The 18,697-nt window shown below is 43.3% G+C and overlaps 1 protein-coding gene across 3 annotated transcripts in view; it reads left to right on the top strand.

The window, feature by feature from the left end:
• Positions 1-18,697, top strand: part of LOC129137958 (putative adhesion G protein-coupled receptor E4P) — a 55,154-nt gene that overhangs the window by 27,493 nt on the left and 8,964 nt on the right. For all 3 annotated transcript variants that reach the window (XM_054672618.1, XM_054672619.2, XM_054672617.2), the window contains exons 8-12: positions 3,480-3,587; positions 6,148-6,332; positions 8,409-8,573; positions 9,451-9,645; positions 16,654-16,889. In XM_054672618.1, coding sequence (XP_054528593.1) covers positions 3,480-3,587; positions 6,148-6,332; positions 8,409-8,573; positions 9,451-9,645; positions 16,654-16,889 — 889 coding nt within the window. The remainder of the gene's footprint in view (positions 1-3,479; positions 3,588-6,147; positions 6,333-8,408; positions 8,574-9,450; positions 9,646-16,653; positions 16,890-18,697) is intronic.

Here is an 18,697-nt window from a genome sequence, read left to right as displayed (position 1 = left end):
AGTATTTAAGAGCATATTCGCTATGCCACCATGGCTAGGGGATAGAAAAAACCTCGGTTATTTTCCTACTCTACTCTCACATAGTAACAAGAACACAGAATACTTCATCTCTGGTCACCAAATTATTGTGGGCTCCTTTTCCACACTGACCACACAGTTCTCCAGTGGACCCCAGCTGGGTGTTCTATAATTCAATTATGACATTATCTGACATTATCAACCAAAGAGAGCGTCAGATCCCACAGGCTGCAAGCTTAGTCCCACAAAAGTATTCTTCACCTCAAATGCCAATCCCAAGTTCTAGGTTGTAACCCGTACGTCCAACTGACAGGCAGTAAATTAGAGTCCCATGACCCCTTCCTTGGGTTTGAGTAATTTGCTAGAGTGACTCGCTTAACTCAGGAAAGCACTTTACTTACATTTATCCATTTATTAAAAATATATTACAAATGGGCTGGGTGTGGTGGGTCACGCCACTTTGGGAGGCCAAAGCAAGTGGATCACCTGAGGTCAGGAGTTCAAGACCAGCCTGGCCAACATGGCAAAACCCCATCTCTACTAAAAAAAAAAAAAATACAAAAATTAGCTGGACATGGTGGCACGCGCCTGTAATCCCAGCTCCCCAGGGGGCTGAGGCAGGAGAATTGCTTGAACCCAGGAGGCGGAGGTTGCAATGAGCTGAGATTGCACCACTGCACTGAAGCCTGAGCAACAGAGTGAGACTCCATCTCAAAAAATATATATATATTAAAATAAAAATATAAAACATAAATATATATTTATATATATTATATGTGTGTATGTGTGTATATATATACACACATTTATATACATATATATACACACACATATATATACACACACACACACACATATATATATATATATATATATATATATATATATATAAAAACAAATGATACAGATGAACAGCCAGATGGAAGACATGCACAGGGCAAGGTATGGGAGAAGAGGTGCAGAGCTTCCAAGCCCTCTTTAGAGGTGCCACCCCGGGGACCCACACATGTTCATCAATCTAGAATCTCCTAGACAGCTTAACAAATCTTTTGGATTTGTATGGAGGGTTCGTTAGTTAGGCACGATTGGGTACATTATTGGCCATTGATATCAACTCAACATTTAGCCCCCCTCCTCTTCCTGTATCTGGGATGGGGGTGAAACTGAAAGTTCCAACCCTTTAATCTCACCATTGGTTTCCTTGGCAACCACCCCCATCCTGAGGCTATCCAGGAGCTGGCTAAGAGTCACTACATTAGAATAAAAGATATTTCTATAACCAAGAAAGTACAAAGGATTTCAGAGTTGAGTCACACACTCCTGTCACTCAGGAAATTACAACGGTCTTAGGGACTATATGTCAGCAACTTGAGTCCAAGACCAAATATCAGAACAAAAGATTTTCCTAGTGATTCTATTGCTCAGGAAACTCTAAGGGTTTTAGGAACTCTATGTCAGGAACTCTGGTTTCTTTCTGACCTCTGTATCTGTTAATCATTTCAAAGAACCAATTTTTGGCTTTGTTGATTATTTATATTATTATTCCGTTTCCTTTCTCTTTGATTTTTGTTCTTTATTATTTCTTTCCTTTTACTTTCTTTGGGTGGAACTTGCTTTTCATTTTCTTTCTTTTTTTTTTTTTTTTGAGATGGAGTCTCGCTCTGTCGCCCAGGCTGGAGTGCAGTGGCGCGATCTCAGCTCACTGCAAGCTCTGCCTCTCGGGTTTACGCCATTCTCCTGCCTCAGCCTCCCGAGTAGCTGGGACTACAGGCGCCCACCACCACGCCCGGCTAATTTTTTGTATTTTTAGTAGAGACAGGGTTTCACCATGTTAGCCAGGATGGTCTCAATCTCCTGACCTAATGATCCACCCGCCTCGGCCTCCCAAAGTGCTGGGATTACAGGCGTGAGCCATCACGCCGCGCCTGGCCTTGCTTTTCATTTTCTAACTTGTTGTCTTGGTAATTTAGATTACTAATTTTAAACCATTCTCCTTTCCCAATATATGCATTTAAAACTTGAAACTTAGCTATAAATTAGAGCTATATATTTCCCTCTAAGCATTGCTTTAGCTGCATCCTGCAAGTTTTCATATACTGGGCTTTCATTATCATTTAGATCAAAATATTAAAACATTTCCTATGTAATTTATCATTTAACTCATGGCTTATTTAGAAGTGTGTTGCTGAATTACCAAATATTTGTGGCTTTTTAAGGTTTCCTTGTGTTAATGGCCTCATTTAATTTATTGTGGGTTTTAATCAAGAAAGGATATTGAACTTTGTCAAATGCTTTTTCCTACCTCAATTGAGATGATCATTTTATCATCAATTGAGATGGTTTTTATCTTTCATTCTGTTAATCAGATGAACCCTATTGATTGATTTACATATGTTAAACCAGGCTTGCTTACCAGGAAAAAATAGTTGTGATATATACTCTTTTTGATGAGTTGTCTGAGCACACACTATGTAGGATTTCAATCCTTTTGAATTTGTTTAGACTTTATTGATGGTCTATTTTGGCAAATGTTCCATGTGAACTTAGTGTCTGAATTAACATACCAAATCTGGTGGTATAACCGTGGTAAACAGCAGCTTAACCATTATTTCTTGAATAGTTTGAGCATAAGTGAGTCAGGGCTGATGTAGCAATACCATGCCAGCTCTGTGCTCTGCTGTCTTCAACATTCACCTTGAAGTACACAACAAGAGTTGTTGTACTATCACACCCTTTTACCAGCCAATGAAAAGGGGAAAAGAGAAGTTGAAAGGATGCCTGTTTCCCTTAGCACATGCCATTCTGTTCTTTGATCCATTGGCCTGAAAATAGTTGCATGGCTCTGCCTAGCTGCAAGGGAAGCTGGAAAATGGCTTGTCTTCAGCTTAAATTTAGTAGTTCTAGACACAAAGAAAGAATAGGTAAATGGTGATCACAGGTAATAAGCAGTCTGCCATAGCCCTAGGACAGTTTTCTCATTTGTTCTGAGACAAACTCTGTATACCCCAAAATGTTGAGGTTGACCTCACAAAATGATCAGCTCTTGTGTTTATAGGTTTACAGGGATTCTTCCCAAATGCAGAAGTTCTGTTCCTAGTGACTATCTTTTTTTGGAAAACATTTAAATGCTTAGCTACTCTTGCTTATAAAGATTGCATTCTCCCCTAACCAGGGACTCTGGTACCATTAAGTGTCCTGTGGAAACTGCTTAGCTTGCCTATCAGAGTACCAGTTCTGGGAAGCATGCCCTTCTCCTCTCTTGGGCTGTGGCCAGTGTGTTGCTAAGGCCATTTTGGCCACTCCATTTCTACCAGCCAAAGATGGGAAGAAGGTGCCATGTGGCCAACCTTGCATAGGAGAGATGGAATCACCAGTAGGAGGTCTTCCAGAAAAGGGAGTTCTTTAGCAAATTATTTAGGTATGAGACTTGAGAACAAAACTGACTTTCTTAATGTTTTCAGTCTATGAAACCAAGAGGTGCAATGAGACAAGGGAGAATGCTTTTCTGGAAGCTGGAAATAACACCATGGATATCAACTGTGCTGATGCTTTAAAAGGAAACCTAAGAGGTACCATATCTCCAATGAATTATCTTGACTCCAAATTCTACACATCATTGTTTTATTTCTAGGCGATTAAACCCTGGGGTGAGAATTCACAAAGCTTTTAAGGTAGGGAGATTCTACATGGTGGAATAAAATGATCTTCCTTAACCACTAACTAGGCATTTTGCAGAGAGAAGTCGGGCTGTCACATGGGGTGTGTACTTTGTGACATACACAAAGGTTTGCATAAGGATTCCTTGAAATGCCTCCTTAAAAGGGACTGGCTGGGCTGGGCACGGTGGCTCACGCCTGTAATCCCAGCACTTTGGGAGGGTGAGGCGGGCGGATCACAAGGTCAGGAGTTTGAGACCAGCCTGGCCAACATGGAGAAACCCCATCTCTACTAAAAACACAAAAATTAGCCAGGCATGGTGGTGCGTGACTGTAATCCCAGCTATTCGGGAGGATGAAGCCGGAGAATTGCTTGAACCCAGAAGGCGGAGGTTGCAATGAGCCGAGATCGCACCATTGCACTCCAGCTTGGGTGACAAGAGTGAGATTCTGTCTCAAAAAAAAAAAAAAAAAAGGGACTGGCTGATGCATGCTCTGTTTCCATGTAATGGTCTGAAAAGGTAACACTCAGTGGTGTCAGATTGCCTTGAACACTTCCTTGAGAAGCGTTTATGTACACCCTTTTTAAAAGAGCCGCCCAGTCTTGTTCTTTACCACAGATTGGAAAACAAATGTTCTCTACAAGGTCCAGAGAGTAAATATGTTAGGCCTTTTGTTCCAGACGACCTTTGTCATAACTACTCAGCTCTGCCATCAGAGTGTGAAAGCAGCCATTGATGATGTGTCAGTGAAGGAGTGTGACTGTGTGTCTATAAAACTTTATTTACAAAAGCAGGTGGCAGGCTGGGTTTTACCTTCACAGCATAGTGTTTCACCCACGCTTTATCTCATCACCTGAAGTCTCTGCAAAGCTCCTGCACTATGTATTTTTTCTAATTTATTTATTTGTTGGTGGCCGATCTCTCTCCCTACGACATCGTCAGCTCTCTGATGGCAGGGGTTTTGTCTGTTTTGTTCACTGCTGTATAATAATTCCTAGAATGTCTGGCACACAGTAGAGGATACATAAATATTTCCATGAAACATAAATGAATGAATGCGTATAAACTATTTCAAAGAGAAAAACCTGGTTACCTTAAAAATGAAATATCTGCTGCATTTCCTCCAAAAAATTCCTGGTTATTCATTAATCTTCACTCCTTACTGTGAGCTGTAGAGTAGGGAAAGGGAGGAAAGGGATCTTAAAATGAGTTGATTTTGTTGTTGTTGTTGAGACTGACTCTCACTCTGTTGCCCAGGCTGGAGTGCAGTGGCACAATCTCGGCTCACTGTAGCCTCTGCCTCCCGAGTTCAAGCAATTCTCCTGCCTCAGCCTCCCAAGTAGCTGGGATTATAAGCACATGCCACCAAGCCCTGCTAATTTTTGTATTTATAGTAGAGACGGGGTTTCACCGTGTTGGCCAAAGTGGTCTCGAACTCTTGACCTCAGATGATCTGCCCGCGTCGGCCTCCCAAAGTGCTGGGATTACAGGCGTGAGCCACCACGCCCAACCGTGTTGGATTTTTTGAATGGAGCAAATAGAAATACAGATGATAAGTAGCTTTGGTCAAAAATGGGATGGTAGCACGTGGATAACTGCAATTTGGGAAACACTCCCATCATACGGGTGTCCTGTGTGCACTGAACCTCCATGATTTTTTTCTTTTTTTTTGGAGTCGGAGTCTCCATTCACCATCTCAGCTCACTGCAACCTCCGCCTCCTGGGTTCCAGCGATTCTCCTGCCTCAGCCTCCCGAGTAACTGGGATTACAAGCACCCGCCACCACGCCTGGCTAATTTTTGTATTTTTAGTAGAGATGGGATTTTGCCATGTTGGGCAGGCTGGTCTGGAAATCCTGACCTCAGATGACCCACCTGCCTCAGCCTCCCAAAGTGCTGGGATTATAGGTGTGAGCTACCGCACCCGGCCTGAACCTCTATACATTAAACTGTGGCTTCATGAAAAGGGGAGGGGGAAAAGGAAGACAGGGAGAGGAAGGGTGATAAGATGAGAAAGAGAAAAAATGAGTGAATTAATTAAATACAGTGGGTCATTCTGCATACCTTTCCACTAAATTAGGTACCCCAGAGTGAGCTTGAGGTGAAGGCTGAGAGAGTGTGGTTTTCTTAGCCTGCATGAGTTCCATGTGCCCTTCTGAGGACAAGCATCTTGCCTCACAACTCTGGTTGTAATGCTCAAGGGCTCATATATATTTTTAGGACTCTGAAGAGCATAATTTGCACATATTTTGCACCGCTTATAATGTATGGGGCATTACAATACATATTACATAGACAAAAATGCTGCACCCCAAGCGACACACGGTGTATTGAACGGCATTTAAGGGATTTCCAAGGGCAGTTTTAGCCATTCATTGCCTGCCCTACGACCCTCACATTAGAGAGTACTGTACTTTCTCTCCAAACTATGGATGGTCACTAATAGTATTTCTTTTCCATTTTTTTTTTCAGAGAGCACTGCAGTTGCCCTTATCACTTATCAATCTCTTGGGGATATTCTGAATGCATCCTTTTTTAGTAAAAGAAAAGGGATGCAGGAAGTAAAACTGAGCTCTTATGTTGTGAGCGGCACCATCGGTTTGAAGGAAAAAATTTCCCTGTCTGAACCTGTGTTCCTGACTTTTCGCCATAATCAGGTGAGAAATACCCAGGGCTGGGTCTCCATGCAGTACCTTAAAGGGTGAGCAGGTGCAGTCAGCTTCCCAAGTAGGAAACGGAATTCAGAAGTAAGAGAACACACAAGACACGCTGAGGCATCTTCAATGAGATTTTGCTTCACCACAGTGAGGATGGCTATTACCAAAAACTTAAAATATCAGTATGTGGCAAAAAAAAAAAAAAAGAGGAACCCTTATAGATCTGCTGATGAAAATGTAATGTGGTACAGCCATTATGGAAAACAGTACAGAGGCTTCTCAAAAAGTTATAAACAGAATTATCATCTGTTCCAGCGATTCCACTTTGGGGTATGTGGCCAAAAGAATTGAAATCAGGATCTCAAAGAGATAACTGCACTCTCGTGTTTATTGCAGTATTATTCACACTAGCTGAGATATGGAAACAGCCTAAGTATCTGCCAACAGATGAATGAAGATTCTTTTTTTTTTTTTTTGAGACAGAGTCTCGCTCTGTCGGCCAGGCTGGGGTGCAGTGGCGTCATCTCGGCTCATTGCAACCTCCATCTCCCCAGCTGAAGCAATTCTCCTGCCTCAGCCTCCCGAGTAGCTGGGATTACAGGAGTGTGCCACTACACCCAGCTAATTTTTGGCATTTTCAGTAGAGACGGGGTTTCACCATGTTGGCCAGGCTGGTCACGAACTCTTGACCTCAGGTAATCCGTCCACCACAGCCTCCCAAAGTGCTGGGATTACAGGTGTAAGACACCATGCCTGGCCAATAGTTTTGTTTTGTTTTTTTCTTAAGGGACAGAATCTCACTCTGTCACCCAGGCTGAAGTGCAATGGCGCAATCTCGGCTCACTGCAACCTCTGCTTCCTGAGTTCAAATGATTCTCCCACCTCAGCCTCCCGAGTAGCTGGGATTACAGACACCTGCCATCATGCCTGGCTAATTTTTGTATTTTTAGTAGAGACAAGGTTTCACCATGTTGGCCAGGCTGGTCTCAAACTCCTGACCTCAGGCGATCTGCCTGCCTCAGCCTCCCAAAGTGCTGGGATTACAGGCGTGAGCCACCATGCCCAGCCTAATGTACAACACTCAATGTAACTACACTTAATAATGTATTGTACACTTGAGATCTGCTGAGAGAGTGCATTGCAAGTGTATTCACCACGCACACACACACACACAAATATGTGAGGTGTTGGATGTGTTAGCTTCATTGTAGTAATCATTTAAAAATGTATACATCTATCAAAACGTATAAATACAAATTCTTCTTTGTTAATCACACTTCAATAAAGCTCGGGAAGAAAGGAAGTGTTGAGGCATCCAGAGCTTGCCACAGTGAGATGCCATTCTCACGCTGAAGCCAAAAGGCAATGGAGGAGAAGCTCTATTGAGCTCAGTGGAAGCTGGAGGCAGGAACGAGGGATCGCTCTGCAGAAACTGGAGATGGCTCAAAGCAGAAAGGGCACAGGGAAGAAATACTTTATTTCTCTCTCTTCTCTCACCCAGTGAGTCTCACCAATGCCTCTCTTTGGTTCTATAAATAGCAAGGAAGCTGGCGAAGCCATTCAGAGGGTCAACCCCAGCGTGCTGAGCTGACCAGAGAAGGGCAGAATAGATGGAGAATAAACCCACCACAGGCGTGGTGATGTGAAACTCTTCCCCTACAAGTGTATTTCCGATCCAGTTTCCAACACTGTGCCTTGTGATTAACCTGTAAAGTTGAAATAATATGCCGGGCATGTTGGCTCATGCCTGTAATCCCAGCACTTTGGGAGGCCGAGGCAGGCGGATCACTTGAGGCCAGGAGTTCAAGACCAGCCTGGCCAACATGGCAAAACCCCACCTCTACTAAAAATACAAAAATTAGCCAGGCATGGTAGTGTGCACCTGTAGTCCCAGCTACTTGGGAAGCTGAGGCAGGAGAATTGCTTGAACTTGGGAGGCGGAGGTTGCGGTGAGCTGAGATCGCACCACTGCACTTCAGCCTGGGTGACAGAGCAAGACTCCATCTCAAAATAAAATAAAATAAAACAAAAAATAAAACCAGGAAGAGACCCACTTTCATACTATTCTCTTTCCAGCCTGGTGACAAGAGAACAAAACATATCTGTGTCTACTGGGAGGGATCAGAGGGAGGCCGCTGGTCCACGGAGGGCTGCTCTCATGTGTACAGCAACGGTTCTTACACCAAATGCAAGTGCTTCCATCTGTCCAGCTTTGCCGTCCTCGTGGCTCTTGCCCCCAAGGTACCAAGATTAATTCCTGTGAATCTGTGTATGTCCCAGAATTTGTGAGTTATCCTCTGCATTTCTTACAAAAAATTCTAAAGGTCGGGCGTGGTGTCTCACGCCTGTCATCTCAGCACTTTGGGGGGCCAAGGCAGGTGGATCACTTGAGGTCAGGAGTTCAAGACCAGCCTGGCTAACATGATGAAACCCCGTCTCTACTAAAAATACAAAATTAGCTGGGCATGGTAGTGCACACCTGTAATCCCAGCTACTCAGGAGGCTGAGGGAGGAGAATTGGGTGAACCCAGGAAGTGGAGGTTGCAGTGAGTCGAGATCATGCCACTGTACTCCAGCCTCGGTGACAGAGGAAGACTCCATGTAAAAAAAAAAAAAAGAAAAGAAAAAGAAAAAAGATTCTAAGACAAGGAGTCAAATGGTAGTAGCTTACTTGAAAGGGGATTACAGGAAACACTAGTTGGGGACTGAGACAATGAGATGGAAGTAAGACAGGTGTCAGTGCAGACAGCATTATCAAGCCAGTTACCACCATAGGTAACTGGAATTTATTCCCTCTGGGGGACTCTGGGAGTCAGTGTAGAACTCACATCTCTGGGTCATTCTATCTGAGCAGCAAGGGAGCTGGAGTATTTATACACTAACTCCCATTAGTCATTTGTTAAGAGCTGTATCCAGCACTGGTCGAGTTGTTTTGGTTTTTAACATTCCTGTGTGATGAGTGTTACTACTGCCCTCATTTTGAAGATGAGAACACTAAGTCTCAGAGAGATAAGTCAATTGTTTCAGGGACTGAACTAGGAAGCCCATCTGGCACTACCTCAGGAAAATAACAACACCATTGGACACCATAATGGATTCCCCCTTTGGTGTTTTGCAGGAGGACCCTGTGCTGACCGTGATCACCCAGGTGGGGCTGACCATCTCTCTGCTGTGCCTCTTCCTGGCCATCCTCACCTTCCTCCTGTGCCGGCCCATCCAGAACACCAGCACCTCCCTCCATCTAGAGCTCTCCCTCTGCCTCTTCCTGGCCCACCTCCTGTTCCTGACGGGCATCAACAGAACTGAGCCTGAGGTAGGTAATTTACCCAAATTACCTCGTTGCCATAATGAATCCAGCCATCTTGTCCCACAAGAAGATGGAGAGCAAGGCATTAGTCAGCAGTGATGATGTAGAGAGGAAAAGTATGAGCTCCATTTCAGTTGTCCTCCTATAGAAGTTGGAATAAGACCTTTACATTCTGAGGGGCCATTTAGCAAAGTGATGGAGTGTCAGGCTGATGGTATTAAATAGGGTAACATTAGCGGTTGTTAGGATCAACTCCAGAATGTCACAGGCTTGCCACAGTAGGAGTTATTTTTTCCTTATGTATCAGTAGAGGGTGAGCAAACAGGTCTGAAGAGTGTCTATCCTGCACCCTCAGGTTGAGGGAGGCTCTGTCATTTTCCATACACAGCTCCCAAGGTCATCGTGGTGTTCACATTTCAGCCAACCCGGAGGGGGAAAAGAACATGGCTGAGTTCCCATGGGGGAGGTTAACATGTGCCACATCATGAAGTGGTGCATATCACTTGCCCTCACACTCTATTGGCTAGGACTCAGTCACATGATAACACATAACCGCAAGGGCAGTTGGGAAATGTGGTCTCTGTCTGGGAAGCCACTTCCTAGTGACAAATCTATACTCTGGATTTGAGGGTGGGGAAGAGGCTTGCATTTCTAGGTGGGCAGTGGGTTTGCTGCACTGATCTGCGCTTGAATCGCAGCTCTTCACCCTACTTGCTGTAAGACCTGGTGAAGTGACTTCCCCTTTTAATTTATTTAAATTTAATTTTTAAACTGAAAAATACAAACTATATGTATATTTTTTTCTGTACAGCATGTTTTGAAATATTATACGTCATAGAATGGCTCAGTTGATCTAATTAACATTTGCATCACCTCACATACTCAGCTTTATTGTGTGTGTGTGTGTGTGTTTGTGATGAGAACACTAACGTATTCTTTTAAAAGTTTTTAAGAATACATACATTGTTACCATGCAACTATGATCACCATGTTTTACAATAGATCTCTTGTGGCTTCTCCTTTTTAAACTTCCTCTGCAAAGCAGGGGCCTAATCATAGGATTTAGTAAGAACTTAGCAAGACAAAACATAAAAGATTATGAATTAATCACTCAGAGAACAATGTTCACTTTTATCTTTATCATGATCCTGGCCATCATATTATCCAGGAAGATTTAAAGCTAGATGGTTCTCTAAGTCTCCTGTTAACCCTAAAACACTATGATCACACAGCTAGAAAGTTACAAAAGCACTCTGTTTATATTTAAATTTTTTTTCCTGAGAAATAGTATAGTTTTATGGTTAAGAGTAAGTACATTTTCTGGAGATAGTTTAGGTTCAAATCCAATTTTATTTTTTACTCGCTGTGAGATTTGGGAGCCAGATTTTAACCTCTTGGTGTTTCATTTGAAAATAGGCAGAGGTTGGGAAGACACAGTCCTCAGGCCAAATCTGGCCCACCTTCTGTTTTTGTAAATAAAGTTTTATTAAAACACAGCCTCATCTATTCATTTATATACTGTTTGTGGCTGCTTTTACGCTACAATGGCAGAATGGTGTAATTGCAATAGAGATTTGACTGCATAGCTTAAAATTTGGCCCTTAAAATTTTTTTGTCTCAGAGTATTGAGACAATAATATGAGTTAATACTTAACAAAGCAATTTGATCAGTGTTCACCCATAGTTAAGTGCTCGGAAGGTACTAATTACTTCTCTGATAAAATTTTCAAATAATGTTTTTAAAAACTGTAAAAATAATATTGTGGTTAAGATGGAGTTGACTTAGTCATCTTGAAAATATATGCTTTTATATAATGCTCTAAAATCCTACCTCTTATTTTATTTATTTATTCATTTGATGGATATTTTAAAAATACCTACTGTGTGTCAGGCATTGTGTTGCAAATACATTAATAATTAGGGGACTAGGGGAACTACCTCAGTTACTTTCCCCATAGAGTTCACAGCTTAGAAACATGTGCTGAGGCCAGGTGCGGTTGCTCACGCCTAATCCGAGCACTTTGGGAGGCCGAGGTGGGTGGATCACCTGAGGTCAGGAGTTTGAGACCAGCCTGGCTAACATGGTGAAACCCTGCCTCTACTAAAAATACAAAAAATTAGCCGGACGTGTGGTGGGCACCTGTGATCCCAGCTACTCGGGAGGCTGAGGCAGGAGGATCACTTGAACCTGGGAGGCGGAGCTTGCAGTGAGCCGAGATTGCGCCACTGCACTCCAGCCTGGGCAACAGAGCGAGACTTTGTCTCAAAAGAAAAAAAAAAAAGCAGCCACAGATAAAAGTAAATGAATGTGTGTGGCCATGTGCTAATAAAACTTTATTTATAAAAACAGATACTGGGCCAGAACTGGCCCAAAGCCACTGATTTCCTAACCCTGCTCAAGGCAGCAGTGGAAAGGACTTCAAGCTGGGAATGACAGAAAATAGTTCTCAGGACAACAAAAGTTGAAGGTAAAGATAACTGCAGTGAGATGAAACTAGCAGCAGAAAGAATAGCAACAGGGCTATGAATAGTCTAAGTGGGAGTTAATAAAAATACGGGCCGGGTGCGGTGGTTCACGCCTGTAATCCCAGCACTTTGGGAGGCCAAGGTGGGTGAATCACTAGGTCAGGAGTTCAAGGCCATCCTGGCCAACATGGTGAAACCCCGTCTCTACTAAAAATACAAAAAATTAGCTAGGCGTGGTGGCGGGCAGCTGTAATCCCAGCTACTTGGGAGACTGAGGCAGGAGAATCGCTTGAACCCGGGAGGCGAGTGTTGCAGTGAGCGGAGATCATGCCACTGCACTCCAGCCTGGGTGACAGAGGGAGACTCCATCTCAAAAAATAAAACAAAATAAAAAAATAAAAACATGAACCCTGCTAGAGGAAGTGGGCCAGATTTTAGAAATGTTTGTAAGGGGAGTTGGTAAGACTTGAGGCCCAAATAGATGTGGAAGTGGTGTGTGTGTGAGAAAGCAGAAATAAGGATGAATTAGAGGTTTCCCATTTGGGAGGTTGGGTAGACGGATGGCGAGAAAGAGGAACAGACTTGGAGCGAGACATAGAATGAATTCGGGTTTAAATCTGTTAGTTAGAGGTGCTGGTCAGACACTGGAATTGAGACATACAATAGAAAATTGGAAATAGGAATTTTGAGCCCAGGAGAGATTGAAGCAGGAGAAAGGGATATTGGAGTTTTCTACACGAAGGAGACACTTCAAGCTACAGAAATAACGATCAGTGATAAGTAAAATGGATTAAGAATAAAGCTCTGTGGAGGAGGAAGGAGGCGGTAGAGGGAGCAGGAGGAAGAAGAGGAAGAGGGGGCGTTGGGGCAGGAGGAAGAAAGTTCTGCACGTGGTCTCTCCATAATTCTCTCCAGAGTCCTTGAGGCCATGCTCTCAGAATGGAGGCCACTCAGTAAGGAGGGTCTTCACAGGTGCCAGGCCCTCTGCAAACACCTATGAGGTAGGGACCACCAGGATGTAGGAGCCACAGTCTCCACATTCTGGATGGGGACACAAAGGCTTAGAAGTCACACCAGCCTAGTCCACATTTTAATTGCCAGTTATACTTCAAACCAGTTCTTCCTTAAGCCTGAATTCTATTTTCTCTTGAAAATCCCCAGAGCAATGGTTCTCAGCATCTTTGAGGTTGGATCCCTCTGAGAATTTTGTTGAAAGCTAAAGCCCTTTTTCCCAGACAAATGTACATAGACACAAAATTTTGAATAAAACTTCAGTTAATTCAGGGACAGGAAAAGCCAATTCAGGCCAGGCGTGGTGGCTCACGCCTGTAATCCCAGTTACTCTGGAGGCTGAGGCAGGAGAATCGCTTGAACCTGGGAGGTGGAGGTTCCAGTGAGCCGAGATCATGCCACTACACTCTAGCCTGAGTGACAGAGCAAGACTCTGTCTCAAAACAAAAAACAAAACAAACAAACAAACACACAAAAACAAACAGAAACGCCAAGTAGAGAGACTGCTGGATTTGGTAGTTAAGAGGTTGTGTTAGTCAGGGTTTCTGGAGAGACAGAAATAGTAGGATGTGTGTATATTACCTGATTGGATTTACCTGCTTTGTTGCATGCCTGCTATTTTTTGTTTGAATGCCATTCTTGGTGAATTTTAAATTATGAGTGCTGTATCTTTTCAAAAAAATTATTTAAACAGTTTTAGGCTTTTGAGGGGACATAATTAAGTGACTTGGAAACAGTTTGATACATTCAAGTCTTGATTCTAAGATTGAATAGAGTGGTCACGGAATTCTCTTTCGTCTAGGGCTCATTTGGCCCCATTAATGATATAATACTCTCGTGATAATTTTACCTGAAATTCTGGATGTTAGGAGAGTCTGCTCTAACATACAGAGAGCCTGTTTACAGAAAATCTGCTCTAACATACAGGGAATCTGTATATCAGACTCCCCTAACACACAGAACTTCAGGTAAAATTGGGTAATAGGAACAAACCATTTGGACAATAGGAACAAGCTATTTCCAGTTCTGTGTGAACTCAGAAGATTGTTCTGCCTACTCCTCTTTAGGAGCCTTCTCCTAGTTTTGGTTAGTCTCCTTGCAAGCATTTGCTGATAAGTAATCAAACCCTCTGCCAATCTCTCCCCTTCCCCGCTTCCCAACCCCACTATAGCTCCCTACCCTGTGGTATTTTGCCTCATAAATTCTTTTTTTTTTTTTTTTGAGATAAAGTTTTGTTCTTGTTGCCCGGGCTGGAGTGCAATGACGCAGCCTCCGCTCACGGCAACCTCCACCTCTCGGGTTCAAGTGATTCTCCTGCCTCAGTTTCCCAAGTAGCTGGGATTACTCGTGCCTGCCTCTATGCCCAGCTATTTTTCTTTCTTTTTTTTTTTTTTTGTATTTTTAGTAGAGACGGGGTTTCACCATGTTGGCCAGGCTGGTCTCAAACTCCTGACATCAGGTGATCCACCCGCCTTGGCTTCCGAAAGTGCTGGGATTACAGACGTGAGCCACTGTGCCCAGCCTGCCTCATACATTCTAGATAACTTGGTCTCTGTCTCCGTTTTCTAGAGCTGTCATAATGAAGAGCCACCATATGGGCAGCTTAAGCAATATAAATTTATTGTCTCACAGGTCTGGAGGCCAGAAGTCTACGGTCTATGTGTTGATAGGGTAGGTTTCTTTTTCTATTTGTTTTTATTTTTTATTTTTTTATTTTTTTATTTTTTTAGACAGAGTCTTGTTCTGTCACCCAGGCTGGAATGCAGTGGCTTGATCTCGGCTAACAGCAACCTCCACTTCCCGGGTTCAAGTGATTTTCCTGCCTCAGCCTACCGAGTAGCTGGGATTATAGGCACATGCCACCACACTTGGCTGATTTTTGTATTTTTAGTAGAGATGGGGTTTCACCATGTTGGCCAGGCTGGTCTCGAACTCCTGACCTAAGGTGATACATGCCTTGGCCTCCCAAAGTGCTGGGATTACAAGCGTGAGCCACCTTGTCCGGCCTTTCCCTCCTTTTAGAAATCACTGTAAACATAAATATTCAATGCCTATTCTCCAATATCTGTAACTCATAATGTCATACATGTCATTTAGCATTTAATTGTTTAATGTGGGAGGGTAAATCCCGTCCTCATTATGTTATCACGATTAGAAATGGAAGCCTTATTCCACATATTGAATGGAAAATTTTGTGTCTGTGAACACATCTGGAGAATTATGAGAAATCATGAAGCATGACTTCGATAAAAGTATATTCATTTGTTCTGGCTGCCATAACAAGGTACCACAAACGGAGTGATTTAAACAATGGAAATTAATTTTCTCACAATTCTGGAGGCTCATGGTCTGAGATCGAGATGTCAGCAGGGTTGGCTTTTTTTGAGATGCCTCTCCTCAGCTTGTTGATGGCCATCTTCTCCCTGTGTTCTCACTTGGTCATCCCTTTGTGTGTGTCTGCACTCTAATCTCCTATTTTTAAATTTTTATTTATTTATTATTATTTTTAAGACGGAGTTTCGCTGTTGTTGCCCAGGCTGGAGTGCAATGGCAGAATCTCAGCTCATCGCAACTTACGCCTCCCGGGTTCAAGTGATTCTCCTGCCTCAGCCTCCAGAGTAGCTGGGATTACAGGCGTGAGCCACCACGTCTGGCTAATTTTTGTATTTTTAGTAGAGAGGGGGTTTCTCCATGTTGGTCAGGCTGGTCTTGAACTCCCAACCTCAGGTGATCACCCTCCTCAGCCTAATCTATTTTTAGATGTACATAACTTGGATTAGGGCCCACATATCTGAACTTATTTTAACTTAATGACCTCTTGAAGAGCCCTGTCTCCAAGTACACTCACCTTCTGTGATACTGGGGATTAGAACATCAGCACATGAAATTTTTTTTTTTTTTTTGAGATGAAGTTTCACTCTTTTCACCCAGGCTGGAGTGCAATGGCACAATCTCAGCTCACTGCAACCTCTGCCTCCCAGGCTGAAGCGATTCTCCTGCCTCAGCCTCCCAAGTAGCTGGGATTACAGGCGTGCACCACCACACCTGGCTAATTTTTGTATTTTTAGTAGAGATAAGATTTCACCATGCTGGCCAGGCTGGTCTCAAACTCCTGACCTCAGGTGATCCACCCACCTCGGCCTCCCAAAATGCTGGGGATTACAGGCATGAGCCACCGCACCTAGCCAATAGATGTTTCCACTATAGACATTTGGAGCTCAATTCCACCGAGGATCTCCAGGGGGCAGTGTAGAGCACATGTCTTAGATTGGTAGATTCTACCAATTTTTGTTTATTATACATTTGGGGGCTGTTCCCACGACATGTATTCCTTGGGTTTCTACCCTGCTCTATGCATGATGTAAACAGACTTCAATGGCTAGCAGAAGTCCTCAGAAAATGTGTAGCCCCCAGGCAAAATGTTACAGATGCTCAAATTGAAATTCCAGGCCACATCCAGGAAATGCTAAGTGCTGAGCATATAATCAGGTACAGACCACATCTGCTGCACACCCCTAACTCTTCTGTTCCCTCCAGGTGCTGTGCTCCATCATTGCAGGGCTGCTGCACTTCCTCTACCTGGCTTGCTTCACCTGGATGCTCCTGGAAGGGCTGCACCTCTTCCTCACCGTCAGGAACCTCAAGGTGGCCAACTACACCAGCACAGGCAGATTCAAGAAAAGGTTCATGTACCCTGTAGGCTACGGGATCCCAGCTGTGATTATTGCTGTGTCAGCAATAGTTGGACCCCAGAATTATGGAACATTTACTCAGTAAGCATAATGTGTGTCTTTATGATGGTAGTAGCAATGGCTACTGTAAAGAATAACACCAATATTACAACTATCAAAGCCCTATGGTGCATCAAAAATGGTGCTTCCTCTATGCAGTAGCTCATGCCATTCTCACCATGACCCTATGACGTCAGCAGTTTATTTTCTTACGCACAGGACACCTGGGCCTGAGTGCATTTCATAAACTTCCCCAAAGTCAGAGCTGCAAGGCAAGTAAGTCAGAATTTTCAAGGAAATAGTCTGAATAGCCATGTTTTATTGCTTCAGTAATGAAGCTTGCAAAACTCAACACACAACAGTTAGTTGAAGAAGTTAATATTTTGTTAATGGTGCTTGGGTTAGGAAGTAGGTTGTGCACACACTAAAACATCATGTATGTTACTGTTGTCCCTTTTTTTTTTTTTTTTTTTTGCGACAGAGTCTTGCTCACCTGCCCAGGCTGGAGTGCGGTGGTGTGATCTCAGCTCACTGCAACCGTCTCCCGGGTTCAAACAATTCTCCCATCTTGGCCTCCTGAGTAGCTGGGATTACAGGCACCCGCTATCATGCCCTGCTAATTTTTGTATTTTTTAGTGGAGACGGGGTTTCACCATGTTGGCCAGGCTGGTCTTGAACTCCAGACCTCAGGTGATCTGCCTGCCTCGGCCTCCCAATGTTGTCCCTCTTAAAGTCAAAGAGGTGCTTTGTCCTCTTAAAGTCAAAGAGGTGCTTTGTTTCCAGCTTGAACTCTATGTCCTACCAGAATGCTGGAGATAGAAAGGTAGAGGAGTTGACCAACATTTTCTTTTCTTTTTTTTTTTTTTTTTTTACAATTTTAGGTACTCCCTTCTGATTTTTTTCTATTATGGAAGACGGAAATTTGGTGTTTGTTTTTTTTAATTATACTTTAAGTTCTAGGGTACATTTGCACAACATGCAGGTTTGTTACATATGTATATATGTGCCATGTTGGTGTGCTGCACCCATTAACTCGTCATTTACATTAGGTATATCTCCTAATGCTATCCCTCCCCCCTACCCCCACCCCACGACAGGCCCCAGTGTGTGATGTTCCCCACCCTGTGTCCAAGTGTTCTCATTGTTCAATTCCCACCTATGAGTGAGAACATGCGGTCTTTGGTTTTCTGTCCTTGCCATAGTTTGCTCAGAATGATGATTTCCACCTTCATCCATGTCCCTACAAAGGACATTGACTCATCCTTTTTTATGGCTGCATAGTATTCCATGGTGTATATGTGCCACCTTTTCTTAATCCAGTCTATCACTGATGGACATTTGGGTTGCCATTGTGGAAGACAGTGTGGCGATTCCTCAAGGATCTAGAACTAGAAATACCATTTGACCCAGCCATCCCATTACTGGGTATACACCCAAAGGATTATAAATCCTGCTGCTATAAAGACACATGCACACGTATGTTTATTGCGACACTATTCACAATAGCAAAGATTTGGAACCAATATTTTCCATAAAAGGCCAGACAGTAAATATGTTTGGCTTTGCTGGCCACAAGGTCTCTGAGGTGACTACTCAATGTTGCCCATGTAGTGTGAAAGCAGCATTGACAATATGTAACCGAATGAGTTGATTGTCTTTCAGTAAAACTTATGAAAGCAAGTGGCGGGCTGGATCAGACCCGTGGGCCATAGTTGGCAGCCCTTCGGATAGAACTTAAGTTTGGAAGCTTTTCTGCCTACTGAATGTTAGAGATTCAGGCTCTCAGCTTCCCTTTAAAAATAAGGTATGCTACCTTTGCCATCATAAGCCAAGAAAGAATACAAATTATC

The sequence above is a fragment of the Pan troglodytes genome, chromosome 20, assembly GCF_028858775.2.
Source record: "Pan troglodytes isolate AG18354 chromosome 20, NHGRI_mPanTro3-v2.0_pri, whole genome shotgun sequence".
In the NCBI taxonomy this organism is placed as follows: domain Eukaryota; kingdom Metazoa; phylum Chordata; class Mammalia; order Primates; family Hominidae; genus Pan; species Pan troglodytes.
Note: the sequence above shows the minus strand (reverse complement) of the source record. Positions and strands in the feature narration are given on the sequence as shown.